We start from the raw sequence: 13,557 nt of genomic DNA, 5'->3' as shown, positions 1-13,557 counted from the left end.
TGTCTGTCTCTACATGTCCCTCTGTGATAGACTGGTTACCTGTCTGTCTCTACATGTCTCCCTGTGATAGACTGGTTACCTGTCTGTCTCTACATGTTAGCCCTGTGATAGACTGGTTACCTGTCTGTCTCTACATGTCAGCCCTGTGATAGACTGGTTACCTGTCTGTCTCTACATGTCTCCCTGTGATAGACTGGTTACCTGTCTGTCTCTACATGTCAGCTCTGTGATAGACCGGTTACCTGTCTATCTCTACATGTCTCCCTGTGATAGACCGGTTACCTGTCTGTCTCTACATGTCGGCCCTGTGATAGACCGGTTACCTGTCTGTCTCTACATGTCTCCCTGTGATAGACCGGTTACCTGTCTGTCTCTACATGTCAGCTCTGTGATAGACCGGTTACCTGTCTGTCTCTACATGTCTCCCTGTGAAAGACTGGTTACCTGTCTGTCTCTACATGTCTCCCTGTGATAGACTGGTTACCTGTCTGTCTCTACATGTCGGCCCTGTGATAGACCGGTTACCTGTCTGTCTCTACATGTCTCCCTGTGATAGACTGGTTACCTGTCTGTCTCTACATGTCAGCTCTGTGATAGACCGGTTACCTGTCTGTCTCTACATGTCTCCCTGTGATAGACCGGTTACCTGTCTGTCTCTACATGTCAGCCCTGTGATAGACCGGTTACCTGTCTGTCTCTACATGTCAGCCCTGTGATAGACTGGTTACCTGTCTGTCTCTACATGTCTCCCTGTGATAGACTGGTTACCTGTCTGTCTCTACATGTCGGCCCTGTGATAGACTGGTTACCTGTCTGTCTCTACATGTCGGCCCTGTGATAGACCGGTTACCTGTCTGTCTCTACATGTCGGCCCTGTGATAGACCGGTTACCTGTCTGTCTCTACATGTCGGCCCTGTGATAGACCGGTTACCTGTCTGTCTCTACATGTCTCCCTGTGATAGACTGGTTACCTGTCTGTCTCTACATGTCTCCCTGTGATAGACTGGTTACCTGTCTGTCTCTACATGTCCCTCTGTGATAGACTGGTTACCTGTCTGTCTCTACATGTCTCCCTGTGATAGACTGGTTACCTGTCTGTCTCTACATGTTAGCCCTGTGATAGACTGGTTACCTGTCTGTCTCTACATGTCAGCCCTGTGATAGACTGGTTACCTGTCTGTCTCTACATGTCAGCCCTGTGCTAGACTGGTTACCTGTCTGTCTCTACATGTCAGCCCTGTGATAGACTGGTTACCTGTCTGTCTCTACATGTCTCCCTGTGATAGACTGTTTACCTGTCTGTCTCTACATGTCTCCCTGTGATAGACTGGTTACCTGTCTGTCTCTACATGTCTCCCTGTGATAGACTGGTTACCTGTCTGTCTCTACATGTCTCCCTGTGATAGACTGGTTACCTGTCTGTCTCTACATGTCTCCCTGTGATACACTGGTTACCTGTCTGTCTCTACATGTCAGCCCTGTGATAGACTGGTTACCTGTCTGTCTCTACATGTCTCCCTGTGATAGACTGGTTACCTGTCTGTCTCTACATGTCTCCCTGTGATAGACTGGTTACCTGTCTGTCTCTACATGTCTCCCTGTGATAGACTGGTTACCTGTCTGTCTCTACATGTTAGCTCTGTGATAGACTGGTTACCTGTCTGTCTCTACATGTCTCCCTGTGATAGACTGGTTACCTGTCTGTCTCTACATGTCCCTCTGTGATAGACTGGTTACCTGTCTGTCTCTACATGTCTCCCTGTGATAGACTGGTTACCTGTCTGTCTCTACATGTTAGCCCTGTGATAGACTGGTTACCTGTCTGTCTCTACATGTCTCCCTGTGATCGACTGGTTACCTGTCTGTCTCTACATGTCAGCCCTGTGCTAGACTGGTTACCTGTCTGTCTCTACATGTCAGCCCTGTGATAGACTGGTTACCTGTCTGTCTCTACATGTCAGCCCTGTGCTAGACTGGTTACCTGTCTGTCTCTACATGTCTCCCTGTGATAGACTGGTTACCTGTCTGTCTCTACATGTCTCCCTGTGATAGACTGGTTACCTGTCTGTCTCTACATGTCAGCCCTGTGATAGACTGGTTACCTGTCTGTCTCTACATGTCTCCCTGTGATAGACTGGTTACCTGTCTGTCTCTACATGTCGGCCCTGTGATAGACTGGTTACCTGTCTGTCTCTACATGTCTCCCTGTGATAGACTGGTTACCTGTCTGTCTCTACATGTCGGCCCTGTGATAGACTGGTTACCTGTCGGTCTCTACATGTCTCCCTGTGATAGACTGGTTACCTGTCTGTCTCTACATGTCAGCTCTGTGATAGACCGGTTACCTGTCTATCTCTACATGTCTCCCTGTGATAGACCGGTTACCTGTCTGTCTCTACATGTCGGCCCTGTGATAGACCGGTTACCTGTCTGTCTCTACATGTCTCCCTGTGATAGACCGGTTACCTGTCTGTCTCTACATGTCAGCTCTGTGATAGACCGGTTACCTGTCTGTCTCTACATGTCTCCCTGTGAAAGACTGGTTACCTGTCTGTCTCTACATGTCTCCCTGTGATAGACTGGTTACCTGTCTGTCTCTACATGTCGGCCCTGTGATAGACCGGTTACCTGTCTGTCTCTACATGTCTCCCTGTGATAGACTGGTTACCTGTCTGTCTCTACATGTCAGCTCTGTGATAGACCGGTTACCTGTCTGTCTCTACATGTCTCCCTGTGATAGACCGGTTACCTGTCTGTCTCTACATGTCGGCCCTGTGATAGACTGGTTACCTGTCTGTCTCTACATGTCGGCCCTGTGATAGACCGGTTACCTGTCTGTCTCTACATGTCGGCCCTGTGATAGACCGGTTACCTGTCTGTCTCTACATGTCGGCCCTGTGATAGACTGGTTACCTGTCTGTCTCTACATGTCTCCCTGTTTTAGACTGGTTACCTGTCTGTCTCTACATGTCTCCCTGTGATAGACTGGTTACCTGTCTGTCTCTACATGTCCCTCTGTGATAGACTGGTTACCTGTCTGTCTCTACATGTCTCCCTGTGATAGACTGGTTACCTGTCTGTCTCTACATGTTAGCCCTGTGATAGACTGGTTACCTGTCTGTCTCTACATGTCTCCCTGTGATCGACTGGTTACCTGTCTGTCTCTACATGTCAGCCCTGTGCTAGACTGGTTACCTGTCTGTCTCTACATGTCAGCCCTGTGATAGACTGGTTACCTGTCTGTCTCTACATGTCAGCCCTGTGCTAGACTGGTTACCTGTCTGTCTCTACATGTCAGCCCTGTGATAGACTGGTTACCTGTCTGTCTCTACATGTCAGCCCTGTGATAGACTGGTTACCTGTCTGTCTCTACATGTCTCCCTGTGATAGACTGGTTACCTGTCTGTCTCTACATGTCTCCCTGTGATAGACTGGTTACCTGTCTGTCTCTACATGTCTCCCTGTGATAGACTGGTTACCTGTCTGTCTCTACATGTCTCCCTGTGATACACTGGTTACCTGTCTGTCTCTACATGTCAGCCCTGTGATAGACTGGTTACCTGTCTGTCTCTACATGTCTCCCTGTGATAGACTGGTTACCTGTCTGTCTCTACATGTCTCCCTGTGATAGACTGGTTACCTGTCTGTCTCTACATGTCTCCCTGTGATAGACTGGTTACCTGTCTGTCTCTACATGTTAGCTCTGTGATAGACTGGTTACCTGTCTGTCTCTACATGTCTCCCTGTGATAGACTGGTTATCTGTCTGTTTCTACATGTCAGCCCTGTGATAGACTGGTTACCTGTCTGTCTCTACATGTCTCCCTGTGATAGACTGGTTACCTGTCTGTCTCTACATGTCTCCCTGTGATAGACTGGTTACCTGTCTGTCTCTACATGTCTCCCTGTGATAGACTGGTTACCTGTCTGTCTCTACATGTCTCCCTGTGATAGACTGGTTACCTGTTTGTCTCTACATGTCTCCCTGTGATAGACTGGTTACCTGTCTGTCTCTACATGTCTCCCTGTGATAGACTGGTTACCTGTCTGTCTCTACATGTCAGCCCTGTGATAGACTGGTTACCTGTCTGTCTCTACATGTCTCCCTGTGATAGACTGGTTACCTGTCTGTCTCTACATGTCGGCCCTGTGATAGACTGGTTACCTGTCTGTCTCTACATGTCTCCCTGTGATAGACTGGTTACCTGTCTGTCTCTACATGTCGGCCCTGTGATAGACTGGTTACCTGTCGGTCTCTACATGTCTCCCTGTGATAGACTGGTTACCTGTCTGTCTCCCAAATGTCGGCCCTGTGATAGACTGGTTACCTGTCTGTCTCTACATGTCTCCCTGTGATAGACTGGTTACCTGTCTGTCTCTACATGTCAGCCCTGTGATAGACTGGTTACCTGTCTGTCTCTACATGTCAGCCCTGTGATAGACTGGTTACCTGTCTGTCTCTACATGTCAGCCCTGTCATAGACTGGTTACCTGTCTGTCTCTACATGTCTCCCTCCCTGTGATAGACTGGTTACCTGTCTGTCTCTACATGTCAGCCCTGTGATAGACTGGTTACCTGTCTGTCTCTACATGTCAGCCCTGTCATAGACTGGTTACCTGTCTGTCTCTACATGTCTCCCTCCCTGTGATAGACTGGTTACCTGTCCAGGTGAACCCTGCCTTCGCCCAATGACAGCTGGGATTGACTCCAGCCCCCCACGACCCCCTATTTACTGAAAACTAGCAGAATATTTCAGAGACAAATGAATCTGAAACATTTATTTTCCATGTTTAACTTTAAAGAAGTAAAGCAGAAATAACACACTTGAATATATTTCCTCCACCGCTGTGTTTATTTATATTTTATATCAGCGATGAAGGGATTAATGTCTCAGCATCAACACAACTTAAACCCTTCTGGCACTTCAAATCCTCTGACACACTGATGGTAAACAAACATGGAGGATTGTTGTTTGTTGCTGCTGAGACAGGATGCATCACAACATTACCTTCATTATGTACATGCTGGAGGTCAAACCTAAGAGTGTTTTACTCTTCATTTAAAAGACGTTTCCATAAATGTTGGGTTCAATATGAGGAGCTAACATTTGCTGCAGTGTCCATCCAAGCAATTAAATAATTTCAATTCATTATTAGGTCAAAAATATGCAAAATATTGACCGAGGCAGCCAGCTAGGGCACCATCCTGTGGGGGAGGCGAAAACATTTTTGTAGTTTTTTTTTAAGAAAGAAAAGTGACTCACTGTCAGAACAAGCGCTAACCAATAGGGAGTGGAATAATAATAGTTCTTGAGACAAAATGGATGTGTACTTTATTTAGCATTTTATAATGTATTTTGATGATTTAACACATTTGACTGTTATTGCCCTTGACAAAGGAGGGAAACCAAGGGCACCGAATGTGCTCCGCCACTACATTTACATTTACAATTTACAATTTCCATTTATAATTTACATTTCGGGCATTTAGCAGATGCTTTTGTCCAAAGCGACTTACAATAAGTTGTTATAAATAAGTTTGTCAAAAGAAAGAAACCACAACATATCATTGCCGATAAAGTAAGAGCGAAAAATTAGAAACAAGTGTTAGGTCCTCGTCTGAGTAAAGTAGTAGCTGTTCAGCAAGGATACCTTAAGAACAACAGTCACTACGAAGACGTCACTTCACAACACTTTTGGACACGCGGTGTCCAACACCGGCCTCGTGATTGTTGGGCCCATCCACCCAGCATAATACAGTCTTTCTCAATATGTAATGCTACATCATGAGCTCTGGACGTTGCCTTATGGCTGTGTTTCATTTGTGTGACCTCCATGAAAAAGAATCCTAATTGACTTTCCATTGACATTGTTTTAGTTTTAAAAGACATGAAAAAAAGGAGGATTCATGTCTCTTCTCACGGAACCAATAGATTCTATTTTGTGACTTTTTCATGACCTGCCGTGAGACTGGGCTGCTCTACCACAACATACTACTGTATCACAGTAATATACTGGCGTCAGTTCACAGTATGCAGCTGTAATTTCAGTCATTTACTTACAAACAGAAAATAACTTATGTGAAAGTAATGCAACCAGTAGTCAGTAATTTACTGTAAATGCACACTCAAATCATTTCACCTGCAAAACTAATGTCAATCAAGCTGAGCTGTTTTATCTGCTTGTTTCAGTGTCTCTTTATGTAACATTATCACTTTTTTGTGTCGTCTTTCCAGAGCTTTGTCTTGACTGAGACTCTTAAAGGAGACTGGATGATTTTGTGAATTGATTTTTGTTGATATATGATGTTTTTTCCTCAGACTTCTTATCTGTCCGTAAACATCCAGCCAGCAGACTCAGAGCGGCAGCGTCTAAATCCTCCTGTTGTCAGCGAGGCATTAGTGTGAGCACGACAGCGTTGTGCTGATGTGATGCTGGTGCCGGCCACGCACACAATAGATGGTAAACAAGAAAATGGTCTGAGCATTAAAGCAGTGTTATGTCAGCTCCCAGAGGGCTGTTTGAGGAGATCCACTATAAATAAACCTGTGAAAGCCGACTCCAGGGCTTGATTTGGTCTGTGATTGTCCCCTTGTGGGATCAGCATCCCCATAAACCCCCCATCCTCTGCATCCAGCCACCCAACAGAAAAGCTTAGCTGACTTGTGGTGAAGGTGAGGATGGAAGCTGTTGGTATTCAGTGTAGAGACAAGAGAATCTGCAGCAGGATGCAACTCTGCGTCTCCTGTTGAGTCTGATCCTCTGGATCATTCTCCCCCGGACTCTCCGTTTATTAAATGCTTTTTAAATGTGGAGTTGCTTAAATAAGCAGCCGTGTTTTAGTCGCTCCTGCATTCTTACCTGCAGGGAGTTGAAGGAATGAGGATTCAACAGGGACCAACACCTGAGCGTTGTCATGGGGACAACCTTCTGTTTCATTATGGGGACACCTTTAGCTTTATTTTGATGGGGAAGAAAGAGGCGGGATGACATGTGACAAAGTGCCTCAGCTGTGCATGAACTGGTGACGACACTATCTCAAACCCAGGGGTCACAGAGGTCACAGAGGTCTAAACCCTATGGCTTACTCATACTGTTACTGTACTTTTACTGTGTCCAGCTGTCTGGAATAAAATGTGTGACCAATGAGGGAGACATCAACACCATCATCTTCCATCTGTAATCCTCTCAAGGAAAGGACAATCCACCTCAGTCAAACCAAAGAACGTGCTCCATCGACACGCAACAAATGAAGTAACGTCCTCTTATCACATCGGTATGGATGACTAATTACCTTCTGGTATCTTTTAATTGGAGCTGCTCACTGATGTCACAGTCCAACAGCTGATATGAAGCCAGATGATGAAGCCTTCATCCCCAAAACTTGAGGGACAATGCATCTTCTTCATGTATTAAACATAACATACTTGCAAGGATGGATTAGTGAAGTTGCTGACAGGGGTCAGGGGTCAGGGGTCACTGGACCAGCGCCTCTGTGTGAAATAATGTTAACATTATTATATTATATATTATTTGTTATGTAGACTATAAAGAGTTGCAAAACGACCACAGAGACACATTATAACTACGAAGGGACACAAAACAACTACAAGAAGAAGCAACAATACAACAAAGATGTTAAAAACAACCATAAAATCAACTCAAAATGACCACAAAAAGATTAATAAAGAACAAAAGGAGATGTAAAGCAACTACAAAGAGGCTGTGTTGTAGTTGCTTTGTGTCTTTTTCAGTCTGTGGCTCTTGCATTGGAGGAGTCGGGCTGTTTTACATAATGCATTAATGCATAGAAATGTAATCTTTGGAGGCAGCATGTTGCCTTATTTTAATCACTTTAGTTGTAATTCATTTTGCAGAATGCATCCTGTTACTAAACTTTTTGTCAGTCTGAAATCTTAACAAACTGACCAGACAGAGCTTGCAGCTCTCAACATGGAGGAAAAGAGGATTTATGTTTGTGAATCCCTGAAATTTAGGAGGGAAAGTGTCGTCCAGCCAGCAGAGGATTAACACATCGTCTGAACATCCTGACAGGAGCTTCAGCAGCAGACGTAAAGCTGCTCATCCAGAGGGAAATACATTTGGTTAGCAGCAGGGAGACGTGTGATTTGGTCAAACTGGAAAACAAACTCCCTTCAGCCTACTAGGTACTTCTTATATAATGTTCTCAGCGACAGCAAAAATGAACTCCACTCTCACTAAAATGTCCCTGACAAGCTGAAACTTTGTTTGGAAAGAGCTGGAATCTTTAAAAAACTCAGCGATTTGAGGACGAAGTCATTATCTGTTCAGCTTTGATCCAGCGGGCCTCTCCATCTCTTTGAAGCTTCTTAGTTTTAACTTCAAGAAACCGGCTCACAACGGCTCCACTAATTCATGCCAATCCTCTCATTCTGTGGCTGATGACTCATACTAATGAGCTTTTTTTCTCTGCAGACTTTATGTGTGCTGATAAATGGCATTCACAATCAGGGCTGAAAGCACGGGTGGATCACATGAGGCCTCGAGGACCTGCATTCATTTCAGCTGTGGCCCCTGAGTGCGATGTTTTTGTAAGGTAAGTGTCTCTAGAATGTATATGTATTTTCCAAGTGCTGATACTAATCGCTAGCATGCTCACTATTGTTCTCAGGCAAGTGTTCTTTTAAATAAACTCCTGATGTACTTACAAACTTTCAAATGCCTCGTTTTGTGAGTACAGACCCTATGTGTACTACTGCAGAAGTTTGGTAACATTCCATGCATTATTAGTGGGGTCATTTACGAGATATACACACTGTACCATAGCGCTAGTACTAAGCCATTCGGCTGATAGCGGCTATCTTGACCGATGCTGACCATCGCTAAAAATGTTTCCGAGGGGGTATTTGGCTGGATGTCATGGTGTAAATTACCTAGGGTGCATTTTACTCCGAACCATCACTTTAACACAATGTGTAGAATTCAAGTACTTTGCACTCAAATGTCAAGATGTGGAGTTGAATCAATCACCAACATGTCTAAATATCCAGATTCATTGGTTTTCAGCTTAAAAAAGCTGGTTTTGGGGTTTAATTACGCCTTAAGTAAATGTATTGAGTGAGCCTGACAAACACTGTATTTTATAATAGTCTCAATGAGATACACAACTATAGACTTCAATAGACTGAATAGACTTAAATGTAGCTACGAGAAATAAAGTATGTTGAATGTAAGTTTGTTGATTTTTTCTCCATCATCACCTCTTTACTCCCCTCAGACCCCACATGACATATAAACAAGTGAGTCAGCCAAGTAACATAGTGCCATCTACTGCTTGGTTGAACCTGTGTTTCAATATTCATTTAATATATCCTTGTGAAATGTGAAACTTTTTTTTTTTTTTTTTTTTTTAAATCATACAAATGCAACAAATCAAATTCTTTGGCATCTGAATCCCGTAAGACTGCCTTCAATAAAAATATATTCATGTTACGATTTCATACAGATTCATAATCTGTTTATTTAAAGCCAACTCATCATTCAACCAAATGACAAATTAAAAAACAAAGTAAGTCCCTCCAGACCTAACATGTACACATCATATCCAGTCTACAGCACGACAGACGTGTCTCTCCTGAAGTTCCAGCAGTGGAAACACTTCATGGCGCTTTTCATGGTGACGTTCTGGTTTTTGATCAGGTGTCCCAGTGGTTATACTGGTCCAGCTGTGAAGGCTGATGTGTGTGTACTAAAAGAAGACAAAACAGGACAGGGCCGATATTATTATTTGGTTTTTTCACTAAAACTTGCATTGTTTTGAAATTAAAATAAAAGGGATACCAACCTCCTCCATCATCGGCCCTCCTGTAGTTCTGCAGCATGTCTGAGCCTCCATCCACCTCCTCCAGTCAGCCTGCAGCATGTCTGAGCCTCTTCAACACCTCCTCTGGACTGAGAGGGGAGTCCACTCTGAGGACTTTGTCTCTAGACCTGGAGCCCTAGCAGGTTAAACAAGGCAGGATAGGGTAAACAGGATAATTATTATTATTATTATATAAAAACATTTGAAAAGGCAGGATATGGCCCCGATCACACTGAGATGCTCAGCTGCTTCAAAAAGCCCCTTTGGCATAACAGCTGATCGTCCTGTGTGGTGGAGGTGTGATCAACCAGCTGACCAAATGTGGATTCAAGCAGACGTGGAGCTCTAGATGTTGGATAAGGAGGACGAGGAGAAGGGTCAGCGTCTCCAGACTCTCCCACGCCTGTCACATGTGCTCAGTGTGAAGCTGCTCTCATCTGTGAAGACAACAGAGCTGCCAATCCCAGTGTTCTCTGGAGAAAGCCAATGAAGCTGCACAGTACTGGGCCATGAGACCGGGTCTCACTAGAGGACGCCGGGCCCTCATGACACCATTATTTCCTCTGGTACGGTGCGCCTGGCCTTTGTGGGTTTTTTCTGTCTTTATATTCCATCATCACTCTCCCGGAGCATTTTCACTGTGCGTCTACTAATGACGTGGATGGGTTTACATAGTAGTTACTTGAAAGCCCAGACGCTAAAGGATGCCTTGTCCTTCATATCAGACGCATTCAAAATCCCCTTTAACCTGAACACGCCTTCTAAACCATGAAACCCTTCATCAACACTGAAAGCAAAGACGTTTCAGGAACCTTGTCGACAGATACGTGACTTTTCTTCAGGTCCAGAACTTCAGCCAGGTAGCGGACTAGCTCAGCGTTGGCCTCCCCATCTGTCGGGGGAGCTGCAATAGCGACTCCCACCACCTCTGCAGAAACTTCTGGAAGAGTAGAAGAAGGGAAGTTGTCAACGTTGGTTTTTCAGGTGTTCACAACAACAGCTTTGTTATGTTCAAGCGTGTGACCTGTGATGCCGCTGTGTTTGGAGCTGGGCTTGGCTCGCACCATGATGGTAACAGCACCACTTTTGTCTCGGGCCACCGGACAAGGAGCTTGTGCCTCTGCAGCCGGCTGACCTTTCACCTGATTACACAGTATGGAGGATTAGATGAAAATAAATACATTTTATTCATGGATCACATTTTAAAATACAAATTAAATCTCAAGGTGCTTCACATGCAGGGTGAAAACAATTACAGCACAATATTAAACATGGATAATTTAATGTTATTTATAACAGAAGCATGCAATTTTAAAGGCTGAAATAGATATAATCAAAACATTTCAAGACAGGTAAATAAAATTAGAGTCAAGATTAGAGAGAGGGTAGTATACTATATAGTAGGTGCTTTCTGAGCAATGTAAGTTGTAACGCATGCACGTTAAAACAAACACTACACCTAAATACAGGTTATGAGACTCTACACTTAAACTTCACTATATTTCAGATGTAAATGACAATAATTGTACACTTACAAAAGTAGCTGCACCTGGACCAAATACGTTTATATATTACTTTACATCTGGCGCATCTAATGGATAACTTCTGGTCCATATACATAGTACAAGTCAAGCCACCTATAAAATGTTGAATGCAGTACTTCTACTTGTTCCAGAATATGTCTACACTGTGCTGAAAAGATCTGTGTACTTCTGTGTACTTCTGTATTTGCCTGATGAGTATAATGTAGCACATAATGGATATTAAATAATTGAAATTCTAATAACTTACAGCTTTCTCTTTTTTGGGCATGTGTCTGTTTCCGATTTGACGTGAGGACCGAGGAGCCCCGGGTAGAGGACGCGGCCTGCACCGGGAGACAGCGGTTAACGGGCAGCTGAGCACGGAGACGATGACGTCGGATAAACGGTTAAACGTCACAACTCTGCCTGACTGAAAAGATTTAGACAACCTAATAAAACTACAAGTTATGGTTAACCCTGCCCGGGAAAACATCCACCTGATAGCTTGCCGCTGTTAGCTTATAGCCAGGGCGCTGAACACGCTAACAATGTAAACATCGTGATTTCCGTTTTTCAAAATAAAACTTCCGGTCTCTGTTATAGCGAAAACCTAAATGACGAATGCCATTTAAACAAAATTACATAAAATATGCTTCTGCCCCAATGTTGGAAACGTTTTAAAATACCGTACAAATGTAAACATAATAAAACTAACAAATCCAGCAATAGACTAATAAAGGTATTTTAGGGAAGATGCTCCACAGTCAGGACTGTGGATCAGTCAGAGAGACATTGTTTCTGGGGAAAAGATGCATCTGTTTCATTTTAAATGCAAATTGTCAATGCTGTGAAGACACTTTGACAAAATTTGAATCGCCTGTATTGAATCAGGGTGAAGGCAAAAATCTAAGAGACGGATGCTCAAATCTCAAACGTGAACATATAAATATTTTGGCCCTTTTTCTGACCACCAACATGTTGTACCTCAAAACATTTAGATAAATCACCGATTGTCTGGAGTCCTTTGCACCTGTCCGTTCACCTGTCGCCTTATTTGATCTATGTTGTATTTTATCTATTTATTTACTACTTAAAGGTCATATTGATAACATTTTTATTTAAATGAATATAAAAAAAAAAAAACATCTACAGAGCTTTTTGAAAGGTGCAGAACCAAATTATCAGTAAACATTTTGATTGTGAATAAATAATTTTTTTATATGTTGCCAGTCCGTGATGAATGTTTTGTTTGCCTCTGTAGATGTGTGGTGTGGCTGTGGCTTCTAACAAGGCTTGTGAGCATAGAATAACGACGTTGGTATCACGTGGTATCTCTGGGGTCAAGAGTCTTAGAGTCAGTCAAGTCAAGAGTTAGTGTGGAAAAAAACAGAAAAATAGCTGTGTTTGATGGTAATTTCATGTCAGTGCATTCACAAAATCACGTTGTTTGGGCTGTTTTATATTTCTTGTCGTGGTTTCACATAGTTTTCTATCTATGTTCCTATTTAAGTCGCTTTCTAAAGAGAAACTAAACCCCAAACCCTTTTTTTTCTGCTAAAACCAATGTATCTGGGTATTTTGTAGTGTTGTTGATTGAATCGTTGATTGAATCAGTTTCTTGACATTTAAGTAGAAAGTATTTGAATTATACATATTGTGTTATAAATATACATAGTGACTCCTCTCTTCTGGTTGCGATTGCCATTTAATTTAGCTATTAGCTGATCTGGAGTCAGGTGACGTATATTGAGGCTGCTTTAGTCAACAACAAACTTATACTTCCAAAGTTATACTACAAAATGTGACTTGTGTTTTGTCACCATTACAGACCTCAATACTTTCCAAACCATAAAAATGGCCAGCATGCTAGTGATTAGCACTAGTAATTAGGATTACTGCTAGTGATTAGCATTAGCATTAGTGATTAGCATAAACATTAAAAGGGCCATCGTGAATGATGAAGTTAAAAACAGTGACGTCCAACTATGTTAACGTAGACCAGAGGTGACAAGTAACGAAGTACAAATACTTCGTTACTGTACTTAAGTAGATTTTTCAGGTATCTGTACTTTACTTGAGTATTTATTTTTCTGATTACTTTTTACTTTTACTCCCTACATTTATACACAAAAATATGTACTTTCTAGTCCTTACATCGTAAAAACAGACTTGTTACTTTAAAAAAAAAAA

The 13,557-nt window shown here is 43.0% G+C and overlaps 1 protein-coding gene across 1 annotated transcript; it reads right to left on the bottom strand.

The window, feature by feature from the left end:
- Window positions 1–9,247: 9,247 nt before the first annotated feature.
- Window positions 9,248–11,942, bottom strand: cUnh15orf40 (chromosome Un C15orf40 homolog). Its single transcript, XM_084017285.1, has 5 exons — window positions 11,636–11,942; window positions 10,869–10,986; window positions 10,657–10,784; window positions 9,827–9,980; window positions 9,248–9,730 (listed from the first exon to the last, which is right to left on the bottom strand). The coding sequence occupies exons 1-4, from the start codon at window positions 11,858–11,860 to the stop codon at window positions 9,891–9,893; spliced, it is 561 nt and encodes a 186-aa protein (XP_083873411.1). The 5' UTR covers window positions 11,861–11,942; the 3' UTR covers window positions 9,248–9,730; window positions 9,827–9,890.
- Window positions 11,943–13,557: the final 1,615 nt, after the last annotated feature.

The sequence above is a fragment of the Eutrigla gurnardus genome (genome assembly GCF_963514095.1).
Source record: "Eutrigla gurnardus genome assembly, chromosome: 9".
Lineage (NCBI taxonomy): Eukaryota > Metazoa > Chordata > Actinopteri > Perciformes > Triglidae > Eutrigla > Eutrigla gurnardus.
The sequence above is the reverse complement of the archived record's forward strand: the minus strand, read 5'-3'. Positions and strand labels throughout refer to the sequence as shown.

Bases quoted from the DNA above. Each gene is read 5' to 3' on its own strand.
- cUnh15orf40 (XM_084017285.1), bottom strand. From the start codon at position 11,860: ATGTTTTCCCGGGCAGGGTTAACCATAACTTGTAGTTTTATTAGGTTG. The intron at 10,987-11,635 runs GTAAGTTATTAG...CTGTGTAATCAG, and splicing joins TGCCCAAAAAAGAGAAAGCT to GTGAAAGGTCAGCCGGCTGC. The intron at 10,785-10,868 runs GTCACACGCTTG...CTACTCTTCCAG, and splicing joins CAAACACAGCGGCATCACAG to AAGTTTCTGCAGAGGTGGTG.